Below are 22,306 nucleotides of genomic sequence, written 5' to 3' on the forward strand. Positions count from 1 at the left end.
GCGCGATGTCTCACCATCGCAACACACTTGCCACGCAGCAGCAACGAACCAAGTTACGCAGTGTGCACTGACGGCGGATGAAGAAGGGACGATGTCCCGAGGACGTCGTCTTCATCTAGTGGACGGTGGAGCAAGCCCCTTCTCTTCTCCGGCTCGCTGGAGGAATCGCGCCGATGTTTGCGTATGTGTGTGTGTGTGTGTGTTTGTTAGTGGTGCGTGTATGTGGCCGGTTTTTCTGATGGTGCGAATTCAGTCGCCTCCTATGCGACGCTGCCGGGTCCTAGGATGTCCTCAGTCTTGCCGCCTCCGGGGTTGGAGACAGGCGACCGGGCGCGGCCGTCGTCGTTGTTGTCGTCATTATCATCATCAGCCGCTGAGCCAGCGCCAGCAGCAGCGGAAGCAACAGGAGCACTGCGCCGGTGGTGGCGGCGCCAGTGGTGGGCGGAGGCGAGGCGGCGTTGCAGGCGTCACTCTCACAGAAACACATGTGGCCGCCGCCGCCTGACTCGTACATACACACGTGGTCCACTAGAAACATGTTGATCTGCAGCCGCTCCGTGCACGTACGCCGCACCTCCTGGTCGTCTGCACCATGTAACGAAACAAGAGGTCAACGATGCGGACGACAATTCGCTTTTCAAGCAAAATATGGGCAAATTTATCAAACTGAACTCAAGGTCAGACAGTGAGAGATGCCTTCCGCATGCGGCGCTTCAGTTGCGAAGAGAGAAATTGCTTTCTGACCGCAACGTTGGCGTCCTAGCGGACGAGGAGGGCACCTCCTGGAGATTCAAGCGGTCGCTAGACTGTCCTCTACGTCTCCTTCAAGACTGAAAGTTCATCACTCTCAAAAAATAACTTCCGCATTCTATCCGCGGTCTTTCATCACTGACATGCTGGCTCTTTGTCGCTGATGTCAGAAAAGTGCGCTGTTCTGAGATCAGCACGTGGTCCGCCAACACTGCAGAGAACCACGACGTCACAAAGTGGAGCTAAGCCGCCTGGAGTACCAAGACCGCATTGGAAAAGATGGATGCATCGAAACTGTATCTAGCCTTCCTTAAGAACTCTCGCCTTTTGCGATTTTTCTTCCACGAGACGAACGAGAAAGGCACGGAACTCACCAGCAGAAGCTAGCTGTAGGAAACTCCACACGCGTGACAACCTAAAGTCGATCGATGCACTTGAACATGTACAAGGGGAGGAGGGGAGGATTATTTAAAAACAATCCAGAACAATTTATTTTGCTGGCTTCTTTGCAAATAGGCAGTTTATCTGTCTTTGTTCTGTCCTCGCTTATTGTGCGCAGCTTGTAACGTCTGAAACAGGACGAAATAAGGATCCTGCATCGTCACGATGAATCGAGAGCTTCAACAACGCTTGTGAAAATACCCAGTATACACAACCTCACTACTACGTGGCGATGAATACAGCTTCCTACCATCACAACAAAAGATAAAGCAAAATACAATAAAATTTAATTAAAATGCAGCAAGATAAAGACAACATAATTCTGCTTCTTTTTTCTCCTGAAAACATCACACCACTGCACAGCTGCGTGTCCCTTAACATCTATAGTAAACGATTTCTTTTGTTCCTTTGGTACTCTTGCTGCTTTTGCATTGTCATGTAACGCTTTCTGAAAGACGAAACCATCGCTGCTGGTAGAGTGACATGTGGCTGCAGTAGGTGCTGCAGCGCTTTATAAGCCACAAACTAACCATCACTACGCAGATCAACTATCAAAACTTTCCATTCGTAAGAAAGCTTGAAGGTAAAGCGTAAAGAGATTCGATATGTGGCTGGTAATACGAGGCAAGTGGCGACAGTCGCAGCTACTTATAAACAGTCGGCTAAACAGGAAAGGTGTTTCCAGGCCGCTCCTAGCAGGCAGTGAGCTAACGCGATTTCTTCTTGCTAAATCCATTATGGCCTCCCCTTCGTGTAAATAGCAGTTTTCTCCTGCTCGAACCCTTTTTCCTTGTGGTTGAGCCCGCAGTCATAGCGGGAAAGAAGACAGAGCCGTTGAATGGACACTTTGTGCGCGGGCTAAATACGTCGACCTTATTCCGTGCTCTCGGCGGCACGCGTGTACCTAAAACACATGTAAACACGCCCCTCTCTTTTGGCGCGATGCGTGAATTGCGGCACTAAAATAAGACCAGCTGCACCTACGTAAGCCAGAGCTTTGGAGCATTTGTAAGTGGGGAAGAGTGTTGGAGGGGAGGGTCACGCGGGATGTCACATGCGCGCTCCGCTTAGAGGGTTATTTTGCCTGACACACGAGAGGGGCATCCACACAGGTGAGGTATAAGAGAGAGGTCGACAGGGTTGACGGCCGATGATGATGCGTTGCAAACGAGGAAAGTTGCTAAACCCATCGCTAACCTTCCGCAAGCGACTTGGTACGCCAGGCCACACACCAACACAGGCACGCGAGAGAACGCTCCCAGTGGTGAGGGGGTGTTTGTTTTTAGCCTCATCTTTTGCTGTAGCCCTCTGCCACCGCTAAATGAAGGAGACCCAGGGCCAAAGTCGCAGATCTGGAGAGGCATGCCCTTCTATTCTGGTACGCCGCTGGCGTCGAGTCTCCTTGGGCGGCGAAGCGCTTCGTCGCCGCCGCCGAGGATGCATCACAGTCGTCGCACCAACGACAACGACCAGGAACACTTTGCGGAAGAAAAGCGTTCGCTACCTGCTTACTTCTGGGACAGCTTGCGAGCGTTGCCATTGCGCTGTCTTACATGGCGGCGTATTACGATCGGTGGCTCGGAACAGCTTTCCGAATGGCAGACATATCACGCATCTTACACTCATGTAAACAAGAAAACCACAAGAGAGTCTGCAGCTCTCTACCCAATCGCAGTGGGAGGCCGAGCTTGTTGTTGTTGTTGTTGTTGTGGCTGTAGGAAGAAGGAAAAGAAAATGCACGGGCCTGCTACTGGCTCTGTAGCTGAGCCACCTCCGCTGCCTCGTGCGGACAGAAGAAAAAATAGAGAAGGAAAAAAAGGAGAGGGAGAGAAAGACGCGCGACGCAACAACGGCCGTCGTCCACCACCACTGAAGCGGTGGCGGGTGCAATGACGGCCTACAACAGATAAAAATTCGGTGGCTGGCTAGCCCTGGCCGCGAGCGGCGTTGGCCCACCGTCCCAACCCCGTAGGGCCAGGAACTGCCACCAGGACCGCGGCAGTCAAAGACTGGCGCCCTCTGTACCGAGCTTCTCAGCTCAGACCAACATCGAGGTTTAACTCCTAGTCAGCCTTCAGTGGCTGACACTGTGACTCAGGTTGCGAAGGACGCCGTAGTGGAGGGCTGCGGATATTTTGACCACCTGAGGTTATTTAACGTGCACTGACTTCGACAACACACGGGCAGCGCCTTTCTTTTCGCCTCCATAGAGAAGCGGCCGCCGCGGCCGAAATTAAATCCCGCATCCTTGAGTTCAGCACTCGAGCGTCCTAGCCACTGAGGCAACGCGGCAGGGCGCCGTAAACAACAGATTATGAACCCGTTTGCAATGCGAAGTCAGGCCACCAAAACACAGAGCATCTGAGTGACGACAGCGAGCCCGTCATCGCTGTTACTCCATCGCGGCTGAAATTGGAACTGTATCACAATTATAACTGCAACTTCAAAATGAATATTACGCAAGCTTTTGCTACGAATATTTACGATTGATATTAAAAATTTCCGAAAACAGTAACAGCCGATAAGTCAGGTTTAAATTAAGTGGAAGATACGTAACTAACGCAATCTGAGAGAGGCGCGGTTGCATAAGCAGTTTTTGTTTTGGGAAATACGTTCGAAAGGACACTGTCCATTTATAAATGGCGAAGCTGTCTGTCTCAGAGAAAACTGAAAATGTGTTTTTAAATGTTTTTTCCCCTTACAAACATTTTTAAGAGAGCGGCTGCAACTGCGCAAGGCAAGATACAGGGACCGCAGTTTGATGAACTGTAAATATTTCTGTATTTGCTACTATTGATCTTTTTCTGCGGTACGAAGCCTGCATGTCACTAGGCTATCACTTGTGACATCACTGTTTTCCGATAACTCGGCGTGGTACATTGCCATGACTCATTGTAATGACATCATATCAGAGACGTCAGTGCATGGTGACCAGTATAACAGTAGCGCGGTGCTACGCTGAAACCGCAAGAACGAAAACGTGCCTTTAACAGCTTACTGCATGTAACAACAATACATTAAGGCGGTCTTTACGAAGCAACAATCCAGTACGGCAGCCTTCGAATGGCCCTTCAAGCTATGACCGATGTTCAGCGAACTGTCGTTGCTCTCCCTCACCACAAGCTCTCTAGTAGCTCATGGTACTTTTATATATATATATATATATATTTAAAACTTCGTTTCTAGGTTGATGTAATTATGTATAATATATACGCAATCACTGCGCAAGCTGGTCTCTCTCAGCTTTAGTCCAAAGTTTAGGGGGAATCCTGCAAGGTGGAGAAGAATTTGTAATAAGGGAGATATTACTGATTCACATCCGCCTAACAGCCATACGGCTACGAAGGAAAGCTGTGCAGCTTTCTCAGAAACTCTGTAGTTAAAGAAAAATTCGTTTTGGTCCGGAGTTCGAACCCGAGCATTGTCCGGGGCAGTCGCTCTGCCAACTGAGCTAACCAGGAAGGCTAGCAGACTATAATGCGAGAGCGAATTGAAAAATAACTGGAAGTGGGAAGGGTGTTAGTCGGAGGTATCAGGTGGTCGTCCCGGGTTCGAGCCCGGACCAGGACGAATTTTTCTGTAACTACGAGGTTTCTGAGAAAGCTGTATTGCTTTCCTTTGTAGCCATATGACTGGATTTAGGTGGATGCCAATGAGTAACAGCTCCCTTACTATTCTCACAGCATATATGTTGCCCTCGTTTGATTGTGGGCACAGCTTCGTCCAAATGAACAACTGTGGGCTTTATGCACCAATCTGCCTCTAATGCGCTTTCCGTGCGTCGTCATGGCGATCGTTGGACTGCTGTGTACATCCGACACATGCGCAGTAAAATCGGTAGGGCGAGCTTTCGGCGCCCGTTCGCGAGTTCAAACAACAGCTGTTGTCATTTCCGTGTGCATCCGATGGAAAGGTCTGTACGAGCTTTACCCGAAACTTCACCGGCGTTTAGCTCCGAACAAACAACAAGAGGGCCGCGAAGCCTGTTTGTCGCCACTAGCTCATCAAAAGCAACCCGCACGCGGTCTCCGCACTGCATGCAACGTGACCGGGGGAAAGCGAGGTCGCACGATGACCAAACGGTGAGCCACGAAGGTTGCGCTGAAACCGCAAAGAGCACCGCACTTAACTAACGCGCACGCACGTGTGGCAGCCCCCTTTCTCTCTGCCTCCTGTGAATGCTGCAAAAGAAGCACAGGCCAGCGGGTGAGAGACCGCCGAACACGTGACTGTTTCGCTCGAACGCGTACTTCTCAGAGCCGCCAGAACGCGCCTGGGGAGCTCCGGGCCGCATTTACCGGGTCAGGCCCGCTGCGCTGGTCACGGCTGGCCGAGCCGCGGTTAGCGCCAGAGCGCACTCTGCAACAGCGGTCACAACCGCCGGCCTCGCCTAAGCAGAGCGCCAAAGGCGGGGCCGCTCCCGTACCAGGCCTCGAACCCTAATGAGAAAAGAGAGCTGGCCAGGCGAGAGTTATCACGTTTCAGAGCCCGTCTTCTGACTGCGCGAGTTAGGCGGGTCACATTTCTCTCCCTGTATCAGCCGTGTGATTTGTATGTGCGTGCCTTACTGCCCGCGCGACGGCGCGTGCTCGGACGACGATGAGCCCGGTGTGGCCTCGATCTTCCAGATGAGCTATATGGGGCTTTTTGACGACGTTCGCACCTTATTCCGAGCGCCGGTTAATAACGAATGTCACTTTCTACGGATGTAAGGGGAAAACTGGAGGGCGTTTACATTTAAAAGCCAGAGCAGGTGCCTCGAACACCGTGGAAGATGGTATATAGTTGTTCAGACCTTTGAATCGGTTACTTGCGAGAGTTAAGAGATCTGCTGTATCGTATGTTGCGGCCAGGTAAATTCTGTGTGCAGGGTGTGGTGCACACAAGCTTACAGCGAACAGTAGACGGCCAAAGGGGGGGGGGGGGGGGTCTATTTGGTATGGTCTATTGTCGTGTGAGCAAGAGTATATGACTTCATGCTCCGTTGTTGATACTGCTTCTTCTATCCAAACTCCTGTTCTTTCTTATGTTTAGGAAGTTTAGGTTCAGAAAATCGAGTACCATGCACTATACAAACATTCCAGTATATTCGAACATTCTTGTCCGTATGACAGCTAAATAGCTCTTGAGTGCAGACCAACTCGCCCAAGCGTCTGTTTTAGTGAATAGAGCCACCGCTCAGGAACTGCGCCTTCGAACAGCTGTAGGCGAACGGTTTGACTGCTAAATGAGTGCGGTTAGTGGTGCATCAACTCGACGTCAACGTTCTTAATAGGCACTTCTCTGTCCGCATCATGGTCAAGCCCAGGTAGAGGTGTGAGTATCGAGTTCATATGCCACCGTCCTCGCAAAGTTACTGCGTAGCAAGTGTGTGATGGAACCAAGGCGAAGAACGTACGTTTCCCGTGCCTCTTGACGATCTTGACGCAGCAGCCCTGGCACTCTCGCAGCGTGGGAAGGTTCTCCTCGCTGTGGTTGAAGGGGTCCCGGCAGCGGGGCTCCTGTTCCGAATTGCAGTCGTAGCACTGGATGCGGGAGTCTGCGCGGTTAGAATAAGACGCCATGGTTAAGACGGAACGAGCGATATAACAAAATAGAAGACAAGCAGAGGAGAAATAATTTCCCCTCCTCTCAGTTGCGACCACCTTTTTCTGCCGAGAATATGGAGTCGAGGATGCCGTCAACTACAAGAGGAAACACGTGCTGCTGTATCTTCCGTCAAAGTTCAAGGTAAAATATCAAGATGTGGCACACCATAGATGGCATCATGGCTAAGCTGCATAGCCGCATTGTGATCTCTGGCTTATTGAAGGTCAAGCGGCCTGACAGGCTGACCTTGGCTGATACATGACGTAGCAAAGCTCTCGCTTCACAGCTTATAATTTCATTAGAAAGCATTTAAAGTCGCAAGTAAAGCATCATAAGTTGTCAAAGTAAGAGATCATCTGCGGTTCGTGGTCCGCGCTGCAGTTTCACCTGGGCGCCCAGCAGGAAACTACAACCATACAAGCGTAATGCGGTGGAAGTGTCGGCAAAACTCGGCCTGTTCGAAATAGCTTTCGCTGCAGCAGCTTTAAGTGGGACAGCTATTATCTGCGATTTAAGCGTTTCTACTAGCCTCTCGATCTGTTGCTGTGCGCACAATAATTAAACAAAAGAAAAGAATACGCGCAAAACTCTATGTGCCGAGAGTCGTCAAAAGCCCACTGACTCCCAACTATCTCGAAAAAACCCGAACACTCTCATTCATTGCTCGAGAGTGCACTAGGCTTCCGCGTCCCCTTACAAGCTCGGGAGCGCCAGCCTGATCGCTGGGGCCAAAACCCACTTACTTCCCGCTTGGAGAGCGGCGACATACGAGACACAAGTGGGAGAGAGAATAACAAGAGAAAGTGGAAAGAACAACTCACTCAGGCACTCTTCTTCGGCCAGGACGCAAGTAAACGTCGCGAAAAGCGAAGCTGTAATGAAAGAGAAAGAACAATGGCGACACGAGAGTCAGCTGCGGCATCCCCACGAGGGTCATCGAGAAAGGTATAAAAAGCAAAGAGAGAGAGAGAAAGAGAAAGAGAGGGGGCAAGGAAAAGAAGAGGCGAGAAGCAAACCCGCGCTACACCACCAAAACTGCGCAGCTTAATGAAAGCCATGAAGCGGCCCTCAGTATTTAGGTTCGAGGGGACCGAATTTATTCCGGTTTTGTGAAAACTGCTATAATTAACGGGAATTTTTTTAAACGTCGAAGGGACTAAATAATCATCAGTTCGAATAAACCAACAATTCGTATTAGGTGAGTGAATTAACAAAAGCCTACCATTTCTAGAGCTGGTGTCAATTAATTGTGAGCCTCAGTTCATGAGAAGTTTTGTCAAACGTCGCACGAAATTTCGTTTGTAAGACTGGTCAGGGATAAGCGGCTCCCCTTGAGAATCCTCGTTCGCGTCCATCAAATACGAAGCCCGAGTTGGCATCGCCTGCCAATTCGTCCATGTCACGTGGTCTCGTGACGTCACACAACCCGACGACCAGACGGTGGACCAGGCAGTGCACGGCGGTGCAGACATCGCCATGGCAGGTGCCAGTATCACCGGCGATGGCTATGTCTGGGATTTTTAGCTCACAACGCCGACAAGGCCGACGCCAGATTTTCCGGAGAGCAGGAGATATAACACTTTTGCGTTTAACGTTATCACGGTAAATGTCCTGTTCCGGTCCGCAAGCTTGGCTCATCACTGGCCTGACTCTCCTTTCAATAGCTTGTCATGAATGACATGATGGCGTGACACTGGCTTTCACGATCGGCTAGGAAGTTCGCAGCGTTTGAGCTGGGCCTTCGATTGAATGACAGCAACTATAACCCTCGCAATGCTCCACGCTTATGATGGAAGAGAACAAAAATATAAAAGAGGTCTCAGACCACCCAAGCGAACAACCTACGCCTCTTCAACTGCTCCCTGTATTTCTTTCTTTCTTCATTGAATTAATTTTAAGAGATACTAAAATAAAAAAGAGCAACAGATGGCCTAGGAAAAAGAGGGAGAGGTGAGGGAGGGTGGAAGGGAACAATTAAGAGCGCGAATCTTTATCGTGCTTCACGAAGCAAGTTGTGCTCCCAACTTAATTAATTAGCGCAGCCTTCCGTTGCCGTGCATGGCTTCGGATCAGTCAGCCGGCGCCGCTTATCAAAACCTGACGACGTCGATGAAACGAAAATAATCGAAGAGCGAGGGAAAATGGCAGATCTGTGCAGAGGAGTAAATTAAAAGCACAAGTGAAAAGAGCGAACGGGGATAAAAATGCGAAAGACCATGTGTTTGCCACTCAGCTGCTTACTGTGTTTTTTTTTCCCTCCCCAACCTCTTCCGCTCTTCCTCTTTTTAAATTCGGGAAGGAAAAGGCATGAACCGTGATAACACAGCGGAAATCTCTTAGAAAATTGACAACTGCTGACGAGCGAGGCACGAGATGGGACAATACAGACGCAGATGCAAAGGAAGGACATTTTGAAGATAAATATTTTAGAGAGCGGCGCGGTTATACTTTCCGTTTACGACTCCTAATGAGACACTCTTCGTTCTCGGAAACGACTAATCGTGCGATAATTTAACCTCCATCAACCGAAATCTACATGTCCTTTCTCTCCACTCTCATTTGAGTCACTCCATAGCGCCTCTCTGTCATCCTCGGAGACAATAAATAAATTACTTTCCCTCCCTTCACCTTTTATAAATCTATATTTTTTTCTCGCCCTAATGAAACAAGTCGTCTCCGGCCCGGCCGGGCTCTATGTTCAGTCAAAACAGGCACGTGCAGATTGGCAAGGAAAACTGCAAAGTTTGCAGGGCAAGAAATAATGATGAATAAATTTTACTGCAAAAACGCCTCAATCCTGTTGTGTGTATATCTAGGGGCAAATGTTTCTGGATGACAAAGAGCGGCCGAAATAAAAAAAGGAAATCAAAAGATTGATATATACGAAGAAAGGTCAAACTCAAATGAGTGGTTATTGCAGCGGTTCAGTGAGTTTTAAGCAGGTCATGTTCACGACCATTCGAGCTCAGGTTAATCCATTTTTCCGTGGTGTTCATGGTACAAAAATTGCTGTGCTATTAACAGCCATGAGCAAAACTTTTTCACAAGTCTTCATTACCCCAATCCCATTTGCCGCAATGACGACAATGAAGTCGGCGTTTTCTGCTTTTACATGCGACGTCATTTACTTCCTAAATATAATGAGCTGAGCGAGAAGCAAAGATAGCTTTGTGGTTTTGAAAGTGCGGTTTTTAAGGTGAGTGATAAAGCGTGCGTGTAGGAGGAGGGTAGAAGGAAGTCCGTGCTCTTTTGATTTCGTTCGGTACGAAAACTTGAAGCGAACTGACGTCATCGTCCTGTACTTACTACACCCACTTCTCGATGCTTTATCCAAATGCATTTATCTTAAAGATAACCCACATGGTCACGAGTACAACGACAACAGGTGCACGAAGATCAGCAAGAAAGACACCAATTTCGCGGCATGCCTGCGAAATGCAGTATAGCAATCTTGCAATGCGAGAGCCCAAACGTAGAGAGAGAAGAAAAATGAAGAAGGGGTGGGGGGCTGAGCGAATACGACGGTAAGCTATCCCGCAGTCTCCCTTTATTCCCTCCTCCAACTTTCTCAAAGGCCTCGCCCGAACGAAAGCCCATCTTGATGGGAGCGTGAGAGCCAATCTGGGCTGCTATTCCTGCGCTCGCGATGGCACGCAGAAGAGGGGGATGAGGAAAGAGAAAGGCGAGTCGCGACGGCTGATCGGGGGCCCGAAATAGGCTGCCGGCTACGAGCCTGCATTCGAGGCATTAATTTCTGCCGGGAACGATTACGTGAGAGTTTATAGGGCCCGCGTCGGTTGCACCTGTCTGGCTCGCGCGTGCGCGCAACTGCATGCGCTGGCATCTAACGTGATAATCGCTGCACGTGGTCGTCCTATGGCTGCACTTAGCGAGGCGATGTTGGCAGTGAGAAAAAAAAATAATGTAAAACGAAAGGGTGCTGTTCCGCTTGATGCTCCGAGCATTTTGCTCTGCCCGTCGACAGACGTGAAATAACCCAGTAATTCGACTTAAACTGTAACGAAATGTTTGTTGTTCAGGCAGTATTTGAGCTATAAAATTATACCGCAAAGTGGCGAAAAAAAACAAAAAACAGCAATATCACTGTCAGCCGTAAAGCTAATGCTGTTTACAGCTACCATAATCATCGCCATATTCAGCCTAAAGATGCCCAATGGAGGACAGAGAGCTCTCCCATTTCTCTCCGTTGATCTTTCTTGTGGTAGCTAAAACTATATATGCGGTGAATTCAAGTTTGCTGACAGTGAAATGGGTGCGAAGCCTATCCTGATGTTCTCACGTGCAAATGATGTCGATACTTGAGATTAACTACACAGTTCATTTCCTTCCTTTTTCTGCTTGTACACATTACAAAGTACCTCTGTTGAACACATGTGGGGCTTCTTCAAAAACTTAGTTCAGCGGCGCATAAATGATTTTCCGCCAAGAAAACCGAAAATGTTGCGTAGTCGCAATTCATGGATGATAAAAAATATTGCGCATCTGGGGCGTAAAGTGAAGAAAGTGAGACAGCAACGCTCGAACCGTTTCGTCGGCCACTGCCGATGAGATTTCCGGGCTGTGCCAGTCGTTACGGAACGCTATCAATAAGGCCAAACACTATTTCCACACTTTAGGTACGAAAAAAATGTCTTGTTTCTAATCCAAGCAAGTTTTGGTGACATCTCGCGCCACGAAACAAATAAATGCTTGGCCTTTCTGCAGACAGCACGTGTATGCGCGACAGGTTAGAAAAAGGCAGGAGCTCAATCGTTACCGTCAGCTACGTATTCCCACATGACGATGGCTGCAGGCCACAAGTTTCTTCTTTTGACAATTTTCCATCAATCATTGACTTTGTATAAGTGAGGAAAGTGTGTTAGCTCTTCTGCTTAATTGAAACACAAAGAAGTCGCCAGAGATTTACGAAATACCTAAAACCTTTCTAGTACGATACGCTGAATGGTGCGCCAAATACTTAACTTTATTACTTAGAAAATTACGCTGAGAATTGCAGAGTGAATGGAATATCACAAAAATCCCCCCGATTTCTAAATAACAAAACAAAATGACTCCTTCTTCTTACCTGCCGATTTCTATTTCGTGCACTTCTGCGAAATTGCTTGAACACATCATCTACAAACACTTAACTAACTTTTTCGAGGAGGATTAACCATGTCCTTGATAGCCGTTAGCGTGCACGGGCTCCATCACGGTCTGTCCACAGTAATACCTCTGTCACACGAGCAGATTTAATATAATTTGAATCGAATGTCATTCGGTTTCTTTCGGTGCTACACGGTAAAATATAGTGTCATTCGCAAATGGTGGGAATTACGACCAGCTATAAAAACAATACTGCACTTAATGAACATCAGTGTGCATAAAAGGCGCTTGAAATCACTGGAACATTTTAAAGCTGATCAAAACATTTCTGTACGACAATTCAAGCAAAAAACATTACTTTTGGCTGCGCTGTAGCACTTTAGCCATAAAAATTCAGGCCAAGTATCGAGTCACTCCCAATTTTGATAAATGTAAACAATATGGCTGAACACAGCGGAGCATAGAGTAACATGTATATATCTTACTCTATGGCGGAGCGCGGATACACAGTGCGGAGACGCACGGAGACACGTAGAGTATGTAATTGACGGCCAGACTGAGAGAATCTCAGTCACAACTTTAAATAGTTCCGAGATAAACATACGGGGAGATGCGGCCACCAAGAAACAGAGAGCCCAAAAATGATCGTGAGTCGCTGCCATGACTGGACCACTGCTGTGTCCGAGAATAATGCCGTTCCGCGAGAGCCAGCAGTGCAAATAATGTTACACATAAATTACCAGGTTTTAAAACAAAACTCTACAAATATAATTTTTTAATTTCACTGTGTGCAGAATATGTTGCTACGTTACTTGTTTCTGCTGCGTATCTGGCGTCAAGAGTACACATTCGGATCGCAATCGAATGCGAATGAGTTTTCCAAACTCATTCGATGAAGAATGTCATTCGAACCTAATGTAATTAAATTTTCTCGTGTAGCAGGGGAATAATGACTTTAGATGCTAATGTCATTCGACACGAATTACATTAAATTTGCTCGTGTGACAGGGGTATAACACAATTTATTGCGACTGTCCACGATTTAGCGCCAGCACGGGATAGGTACAGTCAAGATTGATGTCGTCTTTCTTGATTCCGAGAAGGCGTTCGATCGTGTGTCCTATCACAAATTACTGTAAAAGTTAAAACCTATACTAAAACTCGAGTGCCTACTCTCATGGACTGAAGCCTATCTTTCGCACACAAGTCAAAGTGTGGTCGTTGATGGTGTCCTTTCTGATACTCCCCCAGTGGAATCCAGTATTCTGCAGAGCTCAGTATTGGGCCCCCTTTTCTTTCTAGTATTTATTAATGACATAGTTCAAAACATGAATGGTAAAATACGACTATTCGCAGACAATTGCCTAATTTATCAAGAAATTTCTAGCCCTGAAGATCAAGTTCTTTTAAGCGATTCTCTTACTACAAAAGAAAATTTGTGCTGGACGTGACAAATGACTGTGAATGCCAATAATACCGTAACAATGACCTTAACACGTAAAAAAGAAAAGTCCTTTAAGTTTCACATATCGCATAGCCAACGAACCTCTCTTGATTGTCTATGCTTTTGGTTGGTTTGTGGGGTTTAACGTCCCAAAGCGACTCAGGCTATGAGAGACGCCTCAGTGGAGGACTCCGGAGTAATTTCGACCACATTGGGTGTTTTAATCTGCACTGACATCGCACAGCACACGGCCGTCTTGCTCTTCGCCTCCATTGAAAAGCGGCCGCAGTGGCCGGGATTCGATCCCGCATTCTTGGGGCACAGTAGTCGACAGCCCTAACCACTGCACCACCACAGCGGGACTGTGTATACGCTTTCATGTACTTAGGAGTTCATATCACCTCTGAGCTTCGATGGAACGAGCACATATAAAAAGAACTTCGTTCGAAAGAATGATGGAACAATGCGCTCAAGAAATAAAGCTTTTAGATTACAAAACATTTGTTCGCCCAATATTGGAATATGCTGCGGCAGTGAAGACTATCTAGACCGAAACTAACAAACTTCAAATAGAAAATGTACAATGCAAAACAGACAGGCTTATCTTTAATTGTTACAGTTGGAACATTTTCCCAAAAACCCTAATGCAAACCGCAGTACTTTAACAGCTGGCCATGCGTGGACATCGCGAAATATTAAAGTTATTTAGTTATTTTATCACAATAAAATAAAAAGGCAGGAAGGAATTTCAGTTGTGCCCATATCTCGCCGCCTTACACGCTCGTATAATTCAAAAAAAAAAAATTGCCACGTTTTCATGTAAAACTAATGCTTTTAAATACTCGTTCTTACCCCACACTACTGCTGAGTGGAATGAACTACCCGCAGACGTTGTCAATTAAGAAGCCATGAATTTATTTTTACAAGCTCTGCATGAGGCATATAGGGCCCATTGTACCCCTGTACGTCGTTGTCAATTCTGTGCCTTTTCGCACTCCATATTGTATTGTGCTTCGTGCTCTGGTTTTGATTCTGTTCGCTTGCTACCTATGTTACAAAGTACTTTTTGTTCTGTCATTATGTCTGTACCCCTCTCCTACCTGAAACCTTTAACACAGACCGGCAGTATTTAAATAAATAAATAAATAAATAAATAAATAAATAAATAAATAAATAAATAAATAAATAAATAAATAAATAAATAAATAAATAAATAAATAAATAAATAAATAAATAAATAAATAAATAAATAAATAAATAAATAAATAAATAAAAGCAGCAATTGCCTTTATTACGGCTGCTTTTAAGCACATGTCACTCAGGCTAAGGAAGAAAGAGAAAAAAAAAAAATTATGAGAGCGCGCTACACTCTGCGGCCCGAACGCTGAATAAATGACAGTGAAACACAGGGCGCGAATTTTCAAGTGTTCGCCAAGTCAGGAAGATTTTCCATTCTTATATATATGGAGAAAGACATGCGCCATCTTTTTCTTCATAAAAAATGAAAATTCTTCCCGACTTCTTGAACACTTGACAGTTCGCGCTCCTGGTGACAGTTTCATTTGTTCCGCACTCGTGCCGCAAATTGCACGTTGTAAGCATCGTGTACATCCAACTATATCTCGTGCTCGCACGCTTGAAAAAAAAAAATCTCTTTCAGAATAAATGGTGACTTTTATAACTCGTTTCATAAGGTCTGTGGATATATTTAAGCTCGGCATCCCTTCGGACGGCTACGAATGGAACGCGAGATTCGGTGTCTAGACTGTACACATTTGTGAATACGCCTTCTATACTGCGCCTCTTGTTGAGAAGCTGATTTACTGCGTTCCCTCAGAGCTTAAAAAGTGTCTCCGTCTGCTTCATAATGTATTCAGCAATCTGTACATACGAAATACCTCCCTGGTTTGTTCTTTGTCTCCACGTAAGTCGATTGAACTTGAGCTCACCGGAAGCCGCCGTCGTAAGTTGTATACAAAGTTTGCTGGCTTTATAGTAATGCCAACAATGTAGACTTTTGTTGGCTAATTGTCTACCTATCATTTTTAGTTGCGTAACTAGTTTGCGATGTTATGATGCATTTATTTTATTTTTGATTATCAGCAATACTTCGTGCTAACTGCGCATTTCCCCCTCCATTTGTTGCAACATTTCTTTTGCCGCCTGTATTATTCTGGCCGCTGCTATCATGCCATTTTTTTTACACGGGGCAGAAGTCATCAAGCTCGTCGGATGTTTTACTTCTAGCCTTCGCTGCCCATTTTTCGGTGGAAAGAGAGACACTTTAATGAAAAGGAGGGAAACTGGCAAGAGCAAGATGAAATAAGAAGGGTTACGGCAGGACTCGCGCGACGATGGTGGGCCGTGGAACGCGCCGCCGCCGCTCGAGTTCGGCCATATAGATCGATGCAGAAAACGGTAAAGGAACTGGCAAGGAAAAAAGGCCGCCAGTGAATTTTGGCTGATATTGAGCGACTAATGCCAGAAGATAAAAAGTGAAGTGTAATGTCCTAAGAATAGGCTGACAAAGCTCACTGTGCAAATAAAGCATAATGATGAAGTGCTGGGAAGTTTTCAAGTTTCTCGACTAGGAAATTGCTGTCGAAATAGACAAATAACAATTACCTTTCACATCTGTGCTACGTAAATCAGTCTAAATGACTTGGTGCACACTCCACTGTTAGTATTACTTAGATCAATGACCTCACACGACGTTTATAGTGCACGCTCTTGTCGGTGTACACTTGGCGTTCAGATAGATTATACTGCATTCTTTCGGGTGAGTCGAAGTTGTCACGACACGAAACAAGCCGTTCATTAACGTAGCGTCCAGACGAAGTTGATGGTACACTATTTTGGGAATAAAGTCTGATCTCAATTAATACACTTCATACATTCGCTTTTGCACAGTGTCGCAACGGAAATGAGTTAAAAAGGAAAAAGGGAAAATCGGGGGAAATCCTATTGTTCAACTTATGAGTATAGTGATAGGAATTTTTGCTACTATCCCAGTTACTGATGAACAGACATCAATCTTGCGAAGGGGGTGTACAGCGTGAAGGTGACACGAGAAAATGATCGTTGAATAATCGAAATAAAAACAAAGCACGAGGAAAGGCGGAAAAGGTTAACGGGGAAACAAAGCTGTTTGTTCCCCTGTGCTGGGGGAAAGAGGAAGGAAAGCAGAAGACGCCTTGCCACCGGTAGGGTGATTTGTTCTAATGTCCTTCAGTTTTTCATCTCCAGCTAGGTTATTTCATATTCACAATGCAGTCAAACAGCTTCGTTGCACTTATCGCCTTCCTTGGCTGAACACACCGTTATTGTCTTTATCGAGCGTGCGTAGCGGCGACACGGTGGTCAAGAAAAGAGCACAATCAAATGCACGTTCGATTACAGCGCAGGTAAAAGAATAGAAAGGAAAAAAAGAAGAAAGGAATCAAAGATTGAGTGCGCAAAGAAATTAAAACAAGCAGACTCCGACAAAATATACGAGGCGAAAGCGAACGTAAACAAACGTATTCGAAGAAAAGGAGGAAACATGAGAGAACAGTGGGACAGCAGCGCGATGAAGATATCATGCAAGCTTGAGAAGTGAAAGGGAAAAAAGAGAAGACCGGACAGAGAGGAGACTGGGGAAGAAATGACGAAGAAAGGGTTCAGAGGAAGGTGAGGGGGCGAGAGGCACAACCGGGGGCGACAACCAGAAGCGGCGGTAGCAGCTTTGTCGTCGGTCGAAGAGGCGAGGAGAATCCCGCCCCTCTCTTCTGTCGCAGTGGAGAGCACGTGACTAAGTGCAGACCAGTCGATGATGCCGGCGAGCGCCAGCACCACGCTCGCGGAAGATCGCCGCTGCTGCCTCCTTCCCGAAGAGAGGAGGAGGAGGTGGCGGAGGGCAAAGGGAAGAAGAAAGCGGTCTCGAAGAGGATGCGCAAACCACACCGCGACACACTCGAAAGAGGAAGCGTGGGAAAAGGGAAGGACAACGCTCTTGCATATGAGTCTATGGTAAAAGCCGAGAAGGCTCCTCACGGGCGTTATCAGCAGCCGATCGTGCTGCTATAGTGTGAGCAATTGAGTTCCACGTAGCATAAAATAAAATGAGTTCCACGTAGCGTAAAATAAATCAGCACAATGCGTGACATTGTGCTAATTCGAACTACCTTTTTATCTGCTTTTGTCTTCGCCTTTGATTATTGTCCACTCCAGTTGAAAACACCGCTTAGAAACAAAACCACGCAATTTTTCTTTGTTGTCAATGACAATGCCTGTGTCATAATTGGCGTATGAAGCTTTTCGAAGAAAATCGACTTAGCGTTACAAGTATAACCTCTTTTTTTTTTTTTAATTAACCGAGCTCCCTGGTTAAACTGTCCTACTATTCACCGCACTTCCTCAATGTTTTCTCTACTACATAATGAAATGCTCTTAACGGTGCTTTCAAACATAGTTACAATAGCGGTGTCCGTTTAGCACACCCGAAAAACAGAGATGAAATGTTAGCCGGTGGTTTTTGCTATTCCGTAGCGCACTTGAGACTTTTTGTTGTGACAAGATACGCCGTTTCAAAGCCTGGTCATCCCAACTTTTGGCAGCTTGCGCGGTTTGCTGTTATATTGAAGTATGATCCAAATAATTGCTGCCAGCAACTTAGACACCAGGGATACCCCATTATAACAGATCGGGAATGCTTGAGCGTCTCTAAACGTTAAGCACAAGCGCCAGTTACCGGTTAGTCCCGATTTCTCTCCGGCATAGTTTGCGGGGCAAGGTTATGTAAACAGTACTAGAGCAATGCATGTATACTGAGCGGTGAAATTTGGAAGGTAGGAGAAGATGTTCACGGTTAATTGCGTTGAACAGGACCGGTATGGGCCTAAATAGAGACGAAATATTCATCTGCATACCGAAATGCTGATAACCATAGTCTACAATAGTCTCCGCATTCAGATGAATACTAGTAGCGCTTCCCCATACACAGCAGTTAGTAGCAGCGTTCCAAGCACGGGTGTTTTTGCTTTGCAAAGATAGAAATTCGCGCCCCAGTGAGTGTGAAGAAAACGAGTCGCCAATAGCGCGGGAGATGAGGGTGGGGTGAGGGGTGGCGGGAAAGGGATCACAGAACGACGCGGCAAGCTGCGAGAAGCCTGGTCGAGGTATACCGCAATAGCGATGCGTTCACCAGTGACACAAATCTGACGACTCGGGAAAACGCAGCCCAGGTTTGCGGGGCAAAGAAACGCCTTTCAAGCACCAAAATATCGTCCTTAACGACGTCTTTGGTATGGCAGAAGCACACGCGATACTAACTGCGATTGGCGCGGAAAAGGGCTAGCTCTTTCTATGCACCGGCGAACGATGCATCCAGCGATGAGTATTTCTGTGTGTAGTGTCAAAGACGCGCACCCCAGACGATTGTTCACGAATGTTGAGTAAACATAATGTCCTTATCAGTTCGTTTCGCGCTTATCTAGAACTATAAGGATACACAAAACAAGCACGTCAACTGATTTGCGACAGATCTGTCGCACCCCTTGGCGTCGCACCTCTGTACTGCTGCTCCGCTGGAGGAGGTGAAAGGAAGGTACGTGTATCACTCGACATAGGCTCGCACGACCAGCCCGTTCGCACCCTGTAGGAAGGTCACGGCAAAGACAAGTCCCGGCGCCAGCGAAAGCCACGAAAGCGGTCCGTGTTGGGTCAAAACAGCGCTGGTCCGCGACCGACGGCTTCGCCTCAAGCACGCTGCCTCCGGGAAAGTGCACGGCGCTCGATGTGGGTTAGCTACACTGCGCGCTATCACCCCTTTGCACAGCTATCCGCATATTCACTACAGCAGGGGACAAATCCTGAATGAACCGGTAGCCAGAAAAATTGGCCTCGCGCTTTTGTGAGCAGAACGACGTTTTTTTTCTTCCGACGCGTTTCTAGGTCAGGGCCCGCCCGCCAAGCGCTTGAAACAGTGGAACGAATGCCGCAGAAGAAATCACGGCTATACACTACCGGGCTTCAGAAAGTAATGATCGTTACCCTCGCAATCCCTATGCTTCCTGCGTTGTAGGTTGACGATCGAGTGACGTATAAAGAAATGACGATCGACGGAAACAGACAAGCATAAGAGCGGTGAAACTGGGACAAGTTTTGTAGGATATCGCGCCTCGTCAAGGTGAGAAGCGTCACTTTCGACTCGATGCTCGTACTGTGTGGGACGCCTGACTCTAAACCCCTACCGCCGTCCGCAGCGCGCTACAACCGGTGCAAAGGCGTCGATTTTGTCTTCGGGACTTGTCGAGTGGAAGTGCTAAGAGAGCGCTCCACCAGACTAAGAACGACGGAGTTCTCGCGCTGGCAGTGACCAGCCTCATAGTGCGTACGCCTAGAGAGCCGCGGCTGAGGACGTCGGTACTCCTCCGAGCAGGCAGCCTCGGTTGTCGCAGGGATGTTCGGGGGCGAGCGACGTAGCGTCACTGACCTGCGGCCCAGGTAATCCATGCGGGTGACGCGATGCGCCTGGGGCGCGCTGCCATCCGCCGCCGTGTTGCAGCTGGGCCGGGGGGCTCGTGCCCTGGGCTCGCCGAAAGGGCTGCCTCGGGATCGGGCGGCCGCCGGCCTTGGCGCTGCTCCTCGCTGCCTGCTTGCTTGCTTGCTTGCTGCTGCTGCTAGCTTCTCCCCCTGTGCCTTTCGCGCAGCGGCGCCTCGTCACGTGACCCGACCGAAGCGACGCGCACCGCCGGCCCCATGTCGGCGCAGAGCCGTACCGGCGGAGTCTCGGAGCCCGGAGAGGCGTCGGTGAACGCTCTATTAGGGGAGACGGCAGGCTGCGCAGGAGTTGTCGCTAACCTGGAGCGGCGTGCTTCTGGCTGTTACTTCTCCTCCACCAATCGGTTCCCCGTACTTAGGAGTGCGATATAAGTGAATTATAAACTTTGTAAGAGGTATCCTCGAGTCGCTTAAAACCTTGTAGCGTGAAAGACAGCGTAGTAAAAGCAAAAATTAAAAGAATATGCGCCAAAAGTGATGACGTTTATGCAAACAGGACTGTAGCGCTAATTGGGAATTAAAAAAAAAATGCGTCTATGTGAACTCTGCATTTAAGAAAGGAGCAGGTCAAAAATGCAGTTTTGTGAAGGGACAGCTATTCTTAAGTTATCAAGAGCTTTTTGTGGTTCAACCAGCCAGACATACAGGCGAGATGCCTATTTGGTTGTAAACAGCAATGTCACTTCACCTTTAGTACACTCTGCGTGCAAAGAAGACAGCTTTACAGTCATTTTACAGCCGTTTCAGCAAAATCTACGCTATTGTAGTGAAGGTTGTTCCTGTCGCTTCAAATACGATAATGAGGTTATCGTTTTAATTTTTACGATAATATTGAAGTACGGAACCCAGATCGCAAACTTGTCATGTCTGCCGGTTCTTTCTTTGGTGTGTTGATAGGCCTTGATGAATTTTGGTTAACTTTCCCGGAACATAGACAGCAGGTCGTCGTGTTAGCTAAGTCGGTTCCACGAACGTTGCCGGGCGCAGAACAGCAGCACAACACCTAATGGTTACTTTTAGTATATCAAATATCAGCGAAACTTCTCCATTTATAAATCTACTGAGTCTCTCATCCGTACTTTCATCTTTTTTTTTTTTTTTTTTTTTTTGTATATCAGCCGTATTCCTAGCACATGCAGTGCTGCTTCGATTAAGCGTTTATCTAGTCCATATATAATTGAACATTTATCTAGCTGGTAACAGCTCCCACTGGTTAGAATAAAAAGAAATAATATTTGTTAGCGGTAGCAGCACGGAGCCGAACCGGGCTGCTGCTAGTTATAAGACGGAGTTAGGTTTCCTATTAACACAACATTTTTTGCATTGTTTGCGTAATGAGAAGTTTGCGATTTGTTTGCTGCCATTTTACCGTTCGTGAAGACACCGATAGGGGTCACTTGCAGCTGATCGCACTCCCATTTGCAAGAGGTAGAGTGAAAGCAAATGAGCCATTCGAACAGATCAGGGACAAAACAACCAAACCTGGTCGATTAGAAAGAGGAAAAGCGAGTGGCTGTGGCAGGCCTCCACGGATCCAAGGCAAGACGAAAGAACAACTACGTGTCTCTACGAAGTAAAAGAATCAAAAGAAGAGTGAAGGCGGCGTTCACAAGTGGGGCGTGGACACGGTGGAACTCATTAGTGTTGAGATGCCCTTAATCTCAGCGAGCGCTTGCTGACTGAAACAGACGCTCGGGGAAGAGAAAGGAAGATGAATCCGTCTGCAGCTGCATAAAAGTATTTAACAGAAAAAATAATTAATAAAACCGGATCACGGTTTTGAAATTGCTCTGCATATGGTATGCCATCATAACACCGCTTAAGCGCATCGGAGGGCCAGTTTCCGAGTCAATTGGCAGATTAGATGAGATGCCTGACGACAAGATTTTTCGCTTGAGCTACGTTAACGGAATGAAATAAAAAAAAACATAGTTGAAAACACAAATTGAACCGCAGTGAGGTAAGGAATGGAAAGTTACTTGCCGTTATCTGGATAAATGACAAAACATCGAAATAAAAGTAATATTTTCGTACTTTTCGTATTTCTGGAACCATCTGAGCGGGAATGTGATATAAACCATACTTTACTGTGACTACATTCATCGCGAAGAGGTCATCAGGAAACTGTGAAAAAAAAATGCCGCATCAGTGCTTCAGTATATGGCTGTCGGTACGCTTTTTAGAAGTAGAAACAAGAGAAATAGAAAAAATAAGTGACAGCAACGTAATGCCCCTACGTATACACTCAGCAGAAAGAAAAAAAAAAGGGAAGGGGGTGAAGAGGGAGGTGATTTAATTATTACTCTTCGTGCAGTGCTATGCATGGAACAAGCTCGTTGTGAATACTCGCAAGTAGCGTGAGTGAATCGGTGCGTAATGTAGCCGAAAAATTTTACCTTGACATGTGCGAAAGTCTTCAGATAGGGAGGTACAGTC

General features: G+C 47.0%; 1 protein-coding gene across 1 annotated transcript; it reads right to left on the bottom strand.

Annotated features, from left to right (window-relative positions):
- Positions 1-280: 280 nt before the first annotated feature.
- Positions 281-19,857, bottom strand: qvr (glycosylphosphatidylinositol-anchored protein quiver). The gene is made up of 4 exons (XM_084607809.1): positions 19,803-19,857; positions 7,602-7,652; positions 6,590-6,730; positions 281-585 (listed from the first exon to the last, which is right to left on the bottom strand). The coding sequence occupies exons 1-4, from the start codon at positions 19,855-19,857 to the stop codon at positions 281-283; spliced, it is 552 nt and encodes a 183-aa protein (XP_084463935.1).
- Positions 19,858-22,306: the final 2,449 nt, after the last annotated feature.

Source organism: Amblyomma maculatum, chromosome 6 (assembly GCF_055883805.1).
Source record: "Amblyomma maculatum isolate TAMU_Amacu chromosome 6, ASM5588380v1, whole genome shotgun sequence".
Lineage (NCBI taxonomy): Eukaryota > Metazoa > Arthropoda > Arachnida > Ixodida > Ixodidae > Amblyomma > Amblyomma maculatum.